Source organism: Canis lupus, chromosome 8 (assembly GCF_011100685.1).
Source record: "Canis lupus familiaris isolate Mischka breed German Shepherd chromosome 8, alternate assembly UU_Cfam_GSD_1.0, whole genome shotgun sequence".
NCBI lineage: Eukaryota > Metazoa > Chordata > Mammalia > Carnivora > Canidae > Canis > Canis lupus.
This window is the reverse complement of record NC_049229.1, coordinates 73,482,217-73,496,401: the sequence shown is the minus strand read 5'-3', so window position 1 is coordinate 73,496,401 and position 14,185 is coordinate 73,482,217. Positions and strand designations below refer to the sequence as shown.

The 14,185-nt window shown below is 48.9% G+C and overlaps 1 gene segment (V, D, J or C); it reads left to right on the top strand.

Annotated features, from left to right (window-relative positions):
• LOC106557516 overlaps nucleotides 1-14,185 on the top strand; it is a 180,912-nt gene that overhangs the window by 154,645 nt on the left and 12,082 nt on the right. The window contains 1 exon segment of the C gene segment in view: nucleotides 13,471-13,513. Coding sequence covers nucleotides 13,471-13,513 — 43 coding nt within the window.

Below are 14,185 nucleotides of genomic sequence, written 5' to 3'. Positions count from 1 at the left end.
GCACTGAGGGGGGAACTTGATGGGATGAGCACTGGGTATTATTCTATATGTTGGCAAATTGAACGCCAATAAAAAATAAATTTTAAAAAAGAATTTCCCTAGGAAGCCATCTGGCCCTTAACTTTTGTGTCTTGGGAGGTTTTTGATGACTGCTTCAATTTCATACCTGGTTATCAGCCTTTCAGGTTTTTATTTCTTCCTGTTCCAGTTTTGGTAGTTTGTGGTTTTCCTGAAATGCATCCATTTCTTCTAAATTGCCTAATTTATTGGTGTACAAACTGCTCATAATATGTTTTTAAAATCGTTTGAATTTCCTTGGTATTGGTGGTGATCTCTCTTTTTGCTTTCATAATTTTATTAATTAGATTCTTTACTCTTTTGTTTTTAATATGGCTGGCTAATGGTTTATCTATCTTACAATTCTTTCAAGGAACTAATTGCTGGGTTATTGATCTGTTCCACAGTTCTTCTGGTCTCTATTTCACTGGGTTCTGCTCGAATCATTATTAACTCTCTTCTTCTGATGGGTGTAGGATCTGTTTGCTCTTCCTTCCCCAGTTCCTTTAGATGCAAAGTTAACTTGTGTATTTGAGTTTTATCCAGTTTTTTGAGGGATGCTTGTATTGTGACGTATTTCCCTCTCAAGACTGCTTTTGCAGTATCCCAAAGATTTTGAATGGTTGTTTCTTCATTCTCATTAGTCTCCAGGAATCTTTTTAATTCTTCATTAATACCCTGGTTGACCCTATCATCTTTTAACAAGTTGGTCTTTAACATCCACTTGTTTGAATTTCTTCCAAATTTCTTCTTCTAATATGTGGGAAATATCAGAAAGGGAGACAGAACATAAAGACTCCTAACTCTGGGAAAGGAACTAGGGGTGGTGGAAGGGGAGGAGGGCGGGGGTGGGGGTGAATGGATGACGGGCACTGAGGGGGGCACTTGACGGGATGAGCACTGGGTGTTATTCTGTATGTTGGCAAATTGAACACCAATAAAAAAATAAATTTATTATAAAAAAACAAATTTCTTCTTCTGATTGAGTTCTAGTTTCAAAACACTGCAGTCTGAAAATATGCAGGGGACAATCCCAATCCTTTGGTATCACTTAAGACCTGATTTGTAATCCAGTATGTGGTCTATTTTGGAGAAAGTTACATGTGCACTTGGGAAGAATGTGTATTCAGTTGTGTTTGGATGTAAAGTTCTGTGAATATCTGTGAAATCCATCTGGTCCAGTGTATCATTTAAAGCTCTTGTTTTTTGTTTTTTGTTTTTGTTTTTGAGATGTTGTTCTTAGGAGATCTGTCATTTGGAGAAAGGGCTGTGTTGAAGTCTCCCAGTATAAGTGTGTTATTATCTAAGTATGTCTTAACTTTGATTATTAATTGATTGATATGCCTGGAAGCTCCCACATTCAGGGCATAAATATTCATGATTGTTAGGTCCTTCTGTTGGATAGATCCTTTAAGTATGATATAGTGTCCCTTTTCATCTTTTACTACAGACTTTGGGATAAACTTTAATTTATCTGATATAAGGATGGCTACCCCTGCTTTCTTTTGAGGGCCATTTGAATGGTAAATGGTTCTCCAACCTTTCATTTTCAGGCTGAAGATTCTCTTACATCTAAAGTGGGTCTCTTGTAGACAGAAAATAGATGGGTCTTGCTTTTTTATCCAGTCTGAAACCCTGCACCTTTTGATGGGATCATCAAGCCCATTCAGTTCAGAGTTACTATTGAAAGATATGAATTTAGTGTCATCATGATACCTATCCAGTCTGTGTTTATGTGTCTTATTTCTTTGTGCTTCTTCTTTCTTTTACAGAGTACTCCTTATTATTTCTTGGATACCTGGTGTGGTGGTCACATATTCTTTCATTCCTGCCTATCTTGGAAGCTCTTTATCTCTCCTTCTATTCTGAATGAGAGCCTTGCTGGAGAAAGTATTCTTGGCTGCAGGTTCTTCTCATTTAGGACCCTGAATATATCCTGCCAGCCCTTTTTGGCCTGCCATGTCTCTGTGGAGATGTCTGCTATTAATCTAATACTTCCCCCCGTAAGGTTAGGAATCTCTTGTCTCATGCTGCTTTAAGGATCTTCTCTTTAACTTTGGAATGCAAGTTTTGAGTATTAAATGTCAGGGTGTTGAATGGTTTTTATTGATTTTCGGGGGGGGGGACCTCGCTATCTTCTGGATCTGAATGCCTGTTTCCCTTCCCAATTTAGGGAACTTCTCAGCTATGATTTGTTCAAATACACTTTCTGGTCCTCTGTCCCTATCAGCGCTCTCTGGAACCCCAAATATACATAGATTTTTCCTTCTGAGGCTGTCATTTATTTCCCCTAACCTTTCTTCATGGTCTTAATTGTTTTTATCTTTTTTCTTTAGCTTCCTTCCTTGCCACAACTTGTCTTCTGTGTCACTCACTCTACGTCATTAATCCTTGTCATTAGGACCTCCAGTTTGGATTACATCTCATTTAATTGATTTTAATTTTGGCCTGATTAGATCTAAATTCTGCAGTCATGAAGTCTGTTGAATCCTTTATGCTTTTTTTTCCAGAGCCACCAGTAGCTTTGTAATTGTGCTTCTGAATTGGCTTTCTTTTTTTAAATTTATTTATTTATTATTTATTATAGACACAGAGAGAGAGAGAGAGAGAGAGAGAGAGATGCAGAGACACAGGCAGAGGGAGAAGCAGGCTCCATGCTGGGAGCCCCACGTGGGACTCAATACTGGGACTCCAGGATCATGGGGCCAAAGGCAGGCGCTGAACTGCTGAGCCACCCAGGGATCCCCCTGAATTGGCTTTCTGACATTGAATTGTATTCTAAATTCTGTAACTCTGTGGGAGAGAATACTATTTTTGATTTTTTTCTTTTGTTGTGAGTTCTTTCTACTCATTTTGCTCAGTGCAGAGTGGATAAAAACAAGTTGTACTGGAAAAAAGAAGGAAAAAAAAAAGAGAAAAAAAAGGAAAAAACAAACACACACACACACACACACACACACACACACACACAAAACCCAAGGGGGATATCCTCTGATTCTATATACTATATATCCCTTGACTTTTCCTGGTGCTTTCCAGTGCTGCTTGGTCAAGATCTTTCTCTTCCCCTGTCCTTCCAGTGGGCCTTCTGGGGGAGGGGTTTGCTGTGATGATTCTCAGATGTGTGCTCCTGGGGGAGCTGACCCGCCTCCTGCCAGGTGCAAGGCTCAGTGGAAGCTATTTATCCCATGGGGCCCCTGGTGGCCCAAATCCTCCCAGGTACACAGTGGCACCAGAAGGAACAACATCATTGGTGGCGGCCAGCTCTCCAGCCCTGGAGTCAGCTCCTGCAGTAACTACTGCAGTCTTCCAGTCCAAAGTGGCCTGGATGCTTCAGGGGCAGGGCGCTGACCTGTACAGCCTGGGGCTGCCCAGTGGCAGGAGCGCCCTCACTGTCCTGGGCCCTCCTGGCCTCTGCCTGTCCCTAGAGGATTGTAGGATCCTGGGCTGTGTCCCATGGCGTCCTGAGATCTGGGGCCTGTTCCACTGGAATCACTCTCCCAGGGCCGTGTAGCCCCTTCCACCCAGAGCTGATGCCTGAGCTGCTCCTGAGGTCCTGACGCACGTTCTCCAGCAGTTTACCATGACTCGGTCCATGGTCTGTGGTGCATTCTCCCCTAGGGCACACTTCCTCTGTTAGTGACTGCAGGAACCTGGGGGCCCCACTGCCCCTCTTGGGATCCTGCCCGAGTTCCCTGCGAGAGTCTTTCCATCCGGGAATATTGGTAAAGTTACTGCTTCTCCTGGACTAGGCTTTCCTGTCCTGGATGCTCTCACCCCCTAGCCTTCACCTGGCTCCTCACGGGGTCCCTCACCCACTGGATTCTCTTTTATTTATTTATTTTCAGTCTTCCTACCTTGTTAGAAGTGCTAACTCTTCTTTCTCTAGCATTTCAGCTGTTATCATTTTAAATCTCAGGCCGGATTTGTAGGTTTTCAGATGATTTGAAAGTTACCTAGGGAAAAAAAAATGAAAGTTACCTAGGTAAGTTGGTGGGGACAGGTGACTTGGGGACCCTACTCTTCCACCATCTTGCCCCGCCTCTGGAGAAAAATTTTTAAAATCCATGGAAGCAAATGAATATGAATACATTACTGTTCAAATCCTTTGGGATGCAGCAAGGGTGGTCCTCAGAGGGAAGTATATAGCAATACAGGCCTTTCTGGGGAAACAAGGAAAGTCTCAAATACACAAGCTAACCTTACAGCTAAAGGAGGTGGAATAAAGAACAGAAAATCAAGCCTAAACAAAGCAGGATAAGAGAATTAATAAAGATCAGAGCTAAAATCAGGACTATAGAAACCAAAAGAAGGGTACAAGAAATAAAGGAACCTAGGAGCTGGTTCTTTAAAAAAATAAGATTGATAAACCCCTATCCAGATTTATCAAAAAGAAATGACCCAAGTAAATAAAGTCATAAATGAAAGAGGAGAGATAACAACCAACTTGAAAGAAATGCAAACTGTTATAACAGAATATTATCAGCAATTATATGCTAACAAATTAGGCAATCTGAAAGAAATGGTTGTGTTCCTAGAAACATGTAAACTACCAAAACTGAAACGGGATGAAATAGAAAACCTGAGAAGACCTATAATCAACAAGGAAATTGAAGCAGTCATCAAAAGCTCCCAAGAAACAAGTGTCCAAGCCAGATGGCTTCCCAGGATAATTCTACCAAACACTTAAATAAGAACTAAAACCTGTTCCTCTGAAGCTGTTCCAAAGTAGGGAACTGGAAGGAAAACATTCAGACTCATTCTATGACACAGCATTACCTTGATCCCCAAACCAGACAATGATCCTATCAAAAAGGAGAATTACAAAAAAAAAGGAGAATTACAGACCAATATCCCTGAAGAACATGGATGGATGCCAAAATTCTCAATAATATAGGGGCACCTAGGTGGCTCAGTTGGGTGAGTGTCTGACTCCATCTCAGCTCAGGTCATGATTTCGGGTCATGAGACTGAACTCCACTTCTGGCCCCACACTCAGTGGGGAGTCTGTGTGAGTGTTGTTTCTCTCTCTTCCTCTCCCTCTGCCCCTATCCTATCTCATGCACATTGTTTGTGCATTCTCTCTCTTTAATAAATAAATAAAATCTTTTTTAAAATTCTCAATAAAATATGACAAATATAAATCAACAGAATTATTCACCACCATCTAGTGGGACTCATTTCTGGGCTGCAAGGATGGTTCAATATTCCTTTTTTTTTTGGTTCAATATTCCTAAATCAATCAATGTGATACAGTACATTAATAAAAGAAAGGATGAAAAGCACAAAAAAAAAAGACAAATAAAAGAAAGGATAAGAACCACATGATCCTCTCAATAGATGCAGAAAAAGAATTTGACAAAATACAGCATCCTTTCTTGATAAAAATCCTCCACAAAGTAGGGATAGGGGAACCATACCTCAACATCATAAAGGCCATATATGAAAGACCCACAGCTAATATTGTCCTCCATGGGGAAAAACAGAGAGACTTTCCCCTACTATCAGGAACATGACAGGGATGTCCACTCTCACAATTACTATTTAGCATAGAACTGGAAGTCTTAGCCACAGCAATCAGACAACAACAAAAAATCAAAAGTACCCAAATAGGCAAAGAAAAAGTCATTCACTTTTTGTAGATGACATGATACTCTATGTAGAAAACCTGAAAGATTCCATACACAAAAGTGCTAGAATTAATGCATGAATTCAGCAAAGTTGCAACATATAAAACCAATGTGCAGAATATGTTGCATTTCTATACACCAATGACAAAGCAGCAGAAAAAGAAATAAAGAAATCAATCTCATTTGCAAGTGCACCAAAAACATAAGATACCTAGGAATAAACCTAACTAAAGAGGTAAGGGATCTTTACTCTGAAAACTGTAGAACACTTGTGAAAAAAATTGAAGAGGACACAAAGAAATGGAAAAGTATTCCACGCTCATGGATTGGAAGAAGAAATACTGTTAAAGTGTCTATACTACCCAAAGCAATCTACACATTTAATGCAATCTCTGTCAAAATAACACCAGAATTTTTCACAGAGCTAGAACAAACAATCCTAGAATTTGTATGAAACCACAAGAGACTCTGAATAGCCAAAGCAGCCTTGAAAAAGAAAATTGAGGCTGGAGGCATCATCATTCAGGATGTCAATCTATATTACAAAGCTGTGATCTTCAAGACCGTATGAAACTGGCACAAAAACACATAGGTCAATGGAACAGAATAGAGAACCCAGAAATAGGCCCTCAACTCTGTGGTCAACTCACCTTTGACAAAGCAGGAAAGACTATCCACTGGATAAAGGACAGTCTCTTCGACACACTGTGTCAGAAAAACTGGATAGCCACATGCAGAAGAATGAAACTGGACAAGTCTCTTAGACCAGACACAAAAATAAATTCAGAATGGATTAAAGGTCTAAATGTGAGATAGGCCCTGGAAGAGAACACAGCAGCAACTTTAACCTCAGATGTGTCAACTTCTTACCACATCTCCAAAGGCAAGGGAAACAAAAGCAAAATTGAATTCTTGGGACTTCATCAAGATAAAAAGCTTCTGTACAGCAAAGGAAACAGTCAACAACACTAAAGGTCTGCCTATAGAATGGGAAAAGATATTTGCAAACAACATATCTGATAAAGGGTTAGTTTATAAAATCTATAAATAACTTACCAGATTCAACACCCAAAAAATAAATAATCCGATTTAAAAATGAGCAAAAGATGTGAACAGACATTTCTCCAGAAAAGACATCCAGATGGCTAATAGACACATGAGGAGATGCTCAATATTACTCATCATCAGGAAAATGCAAATCAAAACCACAATAAGATATAACCTCAGAACTATCAGAATGGCACTGAGGGGGGCACTTGATGGGATGAGCACTGGGTGTTATTCTGTATGTTGGCAAATTGAACACCAATAAAAAATAAATTTATTATTAAAAAAAGAACTATCATAATGGCTAAAATCAACAACACAAGAAACAACCAGTGTTAGTGAGGATGTGGAGAAAGGGGAACCCTCTTGCCCTGTTGGAGAGAATGCAAGCTGGTGCAGCTACTCTGAAAAAAAGGTATATAGAGCTTCCTCAAGACGCTAAAAATAGAAAGGCAATCCAGCAACTGCACAACTAGGTATTTATGCAAATACAAGAACACTAATTCAAAGGGATACATACACTCCAATAATTATAGCACACTGTAGCCAAGTTGTGGAAACAGCCCCAGTGCCCATGGACTGATGAATGGATAATGATGTGTCATATATATGCAATGGAATATTATTCAGTCAAAAAAAGAATGAAATCTTGCCATTTGCAATAACACAGATGGAGCTAGAGAGTATTATGCTGAGTGAAATAGAGAAAGACAAATACCACACGATTTCACTCATCTGTGGAATTTAAGAAACAAAACAAATGAGCAAAAAGGAAAGAGAAAGAAAGACAAACCAAGAAACCGAATCTCAACTATAGAGAACACACTGATGGTGACCACAGGAGCGATGGGTGGGAGATGGGGGATGGAGATTAAGGACTGCACTTGTCTTGATGAAGCAAAATAAAATAAAATGATTATTTAAAAAACAAATTTAAAGATTTCAGCCTCCGTGTCATGGCAGAGGACTCCTTGCCTCTTCTCTGTACGTACTCCCTGTCATTGAGCTCCTCTTTTGCATCACTACCTCTTAATCCTGCAAGACTCGTGTGCAAGATGCTACTTCCCATGTTCCTGCAGATAAGGGATCTTGAAGCTCAGAGCATTCAAGAGACTCTTCCAAGGAAGATCATGGTAAATGTGGAAAAGGACTAAGCTGCACCTCTGCACACACCAAAGCCCCTGCCCCTTCCTTACTGCAAGAAGAGCAGCTGGTCTACCCATGGCAGGGGCCCCAGGGAGCTGGCTCTTAGCAGACACAGAGCCATCAGCAGAAAAGCAACTCACCACATATGAGCTAACTGGGTGGGTCAGTGGTCATGGTGGCGGCACCTCACCATCTTCATGTTCCAAAAGCTGAGAGTCATGTTTCCCCATTCTGTCCACACAGACACTTTATCCACAGAACATCCACTCTCTCTAACACAATTGGGGTGCCCAGCCTTGACTAATGGCCTTGGGAGGTCCCCAAGAATTCCAAGGGCACTTTGCTCTTCCCTTCCCACTCATTACTAGGTGGGAACCTATGAAGACAGGAGTCTGTGGGAACAATGAGGAAGGGAGGGGTAAAAGCCTCCCAGTCTAAGTCGGGACAGTCCTCAAGACAAAATCTTGAATGCTGCCTCAAAAGTGCATATGGCTGGCAATGCTCACAAGAACATGACAACAGTGACAAGGGGTCAGGGCCTTTGGCTGTGGACATCCCTCTGGGTACTGTTGGCTGGGCATTGAGCTTAACCTGATTTATTGCAGCCTTAAGGTAAAGAAGGGGTGAGGGGACATGTCATAATCTCTGAGACTTAGTGAATGTCCAGGTCATTGCAGAGTTTGAGCTGCAGGGACGGGCACGTCCCACTCTTGGTGGGGGGGGGGCGTGGGGGGTGGTGGCCCCAGGACCTGAGCCACCCATTGTGGCCACCCACCCATTCCCTGCAGCCATTCTCAGAAGCAGCCCTTCTGTGCCACCAAGAAAGCAGGTTGACGTGAGCTGCCTGTCCAGCCTGGTGAAAGAGTCCTACCAGGTCCAGGGGACGAGACCCTCAGGGAGACCTGAGATAGACATGGGATTCACTCTGGACAAGGAGATGCAGAAGATGCCAAGGCTTCCCTTCTTATACAAAAAGCCAGGATGGCAATGAGAGTGCGTTAGCTCCTGCCGGGCCCTTGGCTTCGGGCACTGGTGGCTGCAGCAGCCCCTCTCCTGCCACGAAGGAACGCCCTTCACAGAGACACCCACCCAACACCCTACACCCTCAGTGACATCAGCCCTGGTTACCCACTGGTCAACCCTCGGTCTCGCATCTGAAGGTGCTCCAGGCCTAGAGAGTGATAACTGCCCCGGCCTGCTGGCCCCTTCTCTCTGGGCTTTGTTAACCACCCGGAACCTCTCTGAGCTGGGACAGGGGTGGTGCTGCCAGGAGCCACTGGGGTCTTCTGTTCTTCCCATAGCAGGACTTGAAGCCCATCCTCTTGTTGTTTCATATTTGTTTGTAAGCTCTTGCCCTTTTTTTTTTTTTAACTCCTTTTTGCTTATGTCACAGGGTCTCAGAGGAGGGAAATTCTGTTTCTTATTCCTCTCTGTTCCCTTCGGTTTGTTGGCAACAGCAGCTATTTGCTCTTTGCAGCTTCTGGCCTGAGAAATGTAGCAAGAGGACTTTCTTCTTGTGTTCTTGCCTGAATGGACCTTCCTCCTGGAGCGTCGGGCTCAGGAAGCAGCTCCCTGCTGGCAGAGGCCACCTGAGGTCAAGTCTCAGAGACAAAACTTCTCCCTGTGAGTGTGAGGACCAGCGGTCGGTACTCAGAGCACACCTGCATTCTGGCCATCTGGCCTACCACCATGCTCCATTCTGGGGGGAACAAGACCCTGCAGCAAGATTAGCTCACCGAGGCATGGCAGCATCACAGGCCCCAGGCCAGCCGCTCCTAGGTCACCACCTTTTTCAGAAGCAATTGCGTGGACATGTCCTGACTGAACAGGGTGGTCTCCCCACCTGCCTCGGGTTTCGGCCTCTGACTCAACTCTGAGTCGTGCTCAGGGCAGCTGAGTCAGCCAGGAGATACCTTCCCAGTCACTGTTCTGGAAGGCGTAGGGGAGCCAGGAGCCTGCAGCTGTGAGCAGAGGCTGGAAGACCCACCAGTTAGCCCAATTTTGGCCACCCCATTATGCTGGTCCAGACACCACAGCCAGCCCTCGCCAAAGTGTACACCTGAAACGCCCATGTCCTCTCCCTGGACGATAGGGCCAGACTCCCAGCACTGAGCATGAGCGCGGCCAGCCACACAGACCCAGCTCAGCTGCCCCTATCCAAACTGCACACAGTGTGTAGTTCTCTGTGGAAGGCTCGAGAGCTCTGCCAAGGTTAGGTGCTATCCTCCCCAAGGGCCCAACAGGACGCGCAGGTCCCCCAGAGCTGTGATGGGTCCTCTGTAGGCCAGACGGCACCTGCAGCCTGCCTGGTTTTCTGTCTCTGCCATGGTGGAGAGGCAGGGCTAGGGCCTAGGGCTGGGAGCTGGGAGCTGACATAGATGGGCCTGCAGGGCACAGAGGGCACCTTCTCTTCCCCCATCCAGGAACTGAAGGTTCTAGAAAGCCAGAGCAGGTGCTTCCTGAAGGGCCAGAGCAGAGCTTACCCTTGTTCCCTAAAAGGAGAGAGGAGGTCCCAAGGCTGAGACCTTAGCACAGTGATCCCAGAAAGGGACTGGGGCTCAACAAGCCCTGCCTGTGAGCCAGGAGCTACCCCTGTGGGTACCCAGGAGGCCCGGGCATGGGGGTGGGAAGGGACCAGAGGCCTCAACCCAGCCCTCAACCTGCCCTGCCCCCCAGCCCGGGTCCCCAGGGCCAGCCGTTCTCATGGAGGCTGCAGCCACCCCCTCCCATGACAGACCACTGCTCTTTCTCCACTGTCCCTGCCTCATCCCTGTCTCTCCTCCCCCACTGGCTTCCTTCACAGGTGCCTCAGGGCCCTTAGGCTGCTCTGCCCCTACACAGGGCCTCCCTATGGTACTCCCCCGGCTGGGCCGTCATCACCCCAGACTGGACACTGTCCATGTGCTGGTGTCCAACCATGTCCAGAGAGGCTCTGCACCCCAGCATGGTGGCGGGTCCCCCACACACACCTGTCATCAGCCTCCCCGAGGTGCCATCGCCAGCTACACCCATTGCTGGGCCTGCTTCTCCTCATTTTCCCAAGACCAGGCCAGAAGCCTAGAGCCCCAGCCTCAGCCCTGAATCCTGGGTGCACAGTCTCAGACACTGCCCTGCCCTCCCTGCTCCCCCCACCCTCATCCCACCACCTCCCACAGGAGACCCTGTGACCTACCTGCCACCCCAGGGGCTCCCTAACAATCTCCCAGCATCCAGGCTTCCCTCTCCTGCTGCTCCAGGCCTCCTGGATCCATCCTTCACACCGTACTGGACAGAACTTTCCAGAAAGAGACTCTAAACAGGGCCCGCACACCCATCAGCCTCTTCGAGGGGCACACAGGCCACTCAACTACATGGAGCCATGTGCACTCCTCTGCAGGCACACGGCCAGCCTGAGGTCTTGGCAACTTACTCTTCACTGACCCCTCTGCCAGCAAGCCTGTCATCGCCCCCTCTCAGTCCCTGGCCCACACATGAGCACACCTGCCTCACCCGCATGGGCCTGGGGAGCCTGTGTGTCCTGGCACCCAGCCCCCCGCCTGATGGGTGGTGTCTGGGGACAGCAGCCTGTGTGGGGCGGGGGTGGGGTGGCCCTGGGCCCTAGACCCTCATGCCCCTCCCCCTGCACCCACCCCACAGCCAGGGGCATGCAGAGCTGAGAGCCTCCTCCATGACCAGCAGTTGGGGCAAACAGGCACACGGCGGCCACAGTGGGCACTGCCTTGGCCCCCAGGGGCCTGTTCACGAGGACACTGATGTGCTACTCTGTGTGCACAGACGTGGCCAGTGGGAAAGCAGCCTTGCAGGCCGAGACTCTGACAGGCCCCTGGGGCAGGCTGGCGGTTGTCCACCCCCCGGGGGCCCAGGGGCCTGGGCGGGGGCCAGAGGCCCAGCAAGCACTGGTGCTGCCTGCCCCTCCACCTGTGCCACCACCCAAGGCCCACATGGCCCGAATGCAGGTGGCCCATGGGCACAGTGTTGGACCTTTTCTTATTTCAGGAAGAGCAAAGGAAAACTGATGCAGGAGAGCCTTCAATGCTGGGATTGTTGTTCGTAGTGGCCATCAGTTTGCAGCTGATGTGGGAATGGCTGGGAGGATGTGGCCCCGTCTCCCATGCCAGCTCTGTGGCCCCACCCAACACCCCCTCTGGCCCTGGGGGGTTTGGCCCAGGTAGGAACCACAGTGCTAACTGGGGCCACAGTGATTGACAGCTCTACAAAAACCCGGTGGGCCAGTGGTCCGAGGGCCAGTGGCCACTGCCTATTCTAAAGCAAAGATGAGCTTTTTCTGATGACAGGGTCCGAGGGTGCCCTGGGCTCACGGGGCAGGCTCACTGCAGACCCAGTGTGGGTTGGCGGGCAGCCCCAGGAGGCTGAGAGGGGTGCTTAGCCTGCTCAGAAGGGACGTGGCAAGTGGACGTGACATGGCCAGAGGGCCGGATGGGGCCCTGGTGGTGAGGGCCATGGGAAGGCCATGTACAGAGAACATGCCCTCAGGAGCACAGCCGGTCAGCTGTCAGGAAGGACACCCACATGGCAGCCCAGGGGCCTGAGGCAGGAGGGATCATGCGAGGCATGGGGCGGGACATTTATTCGAGCAGAAGAAAGACTTTCTGGCTCCTGCATCTCCCTGGGGACCCTGGCTGTGGGGTCTGCTGCAGGCTGCAGCACAGGGACAGCTCACTGGGTGACATTTACTTTGACCTCTGGGGCCCGGGCACCCTGGTCACCATCTCCTCAGGTGAGTCTCCCCTGCAGCTGCTCCATGGGCCCCGGGCCATGTCCCCGGGGCTGCTCGCAACTCCACCATGGCCAGAGTGCTGGAGCCCCAGAGCCCTGCTGTCCGTTAGCCTGAGATCCAGCCTGGGGCCCCGCAGGACTGCGGTGCAGCCCCCTTGGGCCCTGGGGGGTAAGCAAGCCAAGAGCCAGGCAAGAGAGCCTGGGGACAGCTGACAGCTGGGAAGGAGAAGTTGTATCAGGGCCCGGCTTTTGTGTGCTGGGGACTAGGCAGGTGTATCAGTGTGAACATGATTACTTAGACCTCTGGGGCCAGGGCACCCTGGTCACCGTCTCCTCAGGTAAATGCACCCCTACCTGTGTCTGTCTTTCCGTGGTGTCGTGTCGCTGGGGGCAGGGAAGCCAGCTGCGTGCGGCACCCTCCAGCATCGAGACATGGCCCAAGCAGGGGGCCGGGGAGGGTTTATGTCAGGGGAGGAGCAGGGACTGTGTCCCTGTGCAATGCTTTTGGTTACTGGGGCCAGGGCACCCTGGTCACTGTCTCCTCAGGTAAGACAGCTTTCTCTTTACCCCTCTGTCCTGGTGCAGGGAAGCAATTTCCAGAGACTCCTGGGTCTCTGAGGGACCCTGTGAGGAGCCCAGGAGCTGCTTTGGAGGCTGTGAGGTCCTCGCTCTGTGGACGGCCTTTCTGGGGGCCATGGGGGTTTGCCTGCGGCAGTCAGGCCCGCACAATGGGCTGTGTCTGGGGCGCGCAGACCAGAGGACTTGGGGCGTCTGTGGTGGCCGGGCGGCCGGGCAGTAGGTGGGAGTAAGGTTTTTGTACACCGCCTAATGGGGCCCTTGGCAATGTGACAATTTTGACTACTGGGGCCAGGGAACCCTGGTCACCGTCTCCTCAGGTGAGTCCTCACAGCCCTTCTCTTCTCTTTCTCTCTGGGGCTTTTTGCTGCATTTGGGGGAAAATGAGGGTGTCTGGGTCTGGGGTCCAGAAGGACTCAGGAAGGAGCCAATGGGTCAGCGGTCCCTTGCCGCCTGGCCCTCCAGCAGCCTTGGCTCCTGGGGCTGCCTGGTTCTCTCAGCCCCAGTGGCTGTGATTTGAGGTCCAAGGCCTTTCTGGGTCCCATTTATTGTCTGGGGTCCCAGCATGGTTGTCATATTGTGACAACTGGTTCTACTACTGGGGCCAAGGGACCCTGGTCACTGTGTCCTCAGGTGGGTCTGCACCCTCCCTAGTCTGGCTGCAATTGGGGGGGGTCACGGTGTTGGGCGTTCTGGGGCTCAGGAAGTGGAGGCAGAGATGGAGGGCCAGAGATGGCCCTTCCACTGCCCCGAGGATGGCCACAGAGAGGGACGGGGCAGCTTCTTTGCCTGGTCTGGCCACCTAATCCAAGCCTTCCTGGGGGCCGCCGTGGCTGTGGCATAGTCAGCAGAATCAGGATCTGTGGCTTTGACACACCCGCTCTCTGGGGTGGTGGCCCTTGGGGTAGATTGGACTCTGTGTCCCCAATGGTTGGGGGCTGTTGGCCGGCAGACAGGTGGCCCAGGCAGGCAGTGGCCGGGATGTAGGGTCT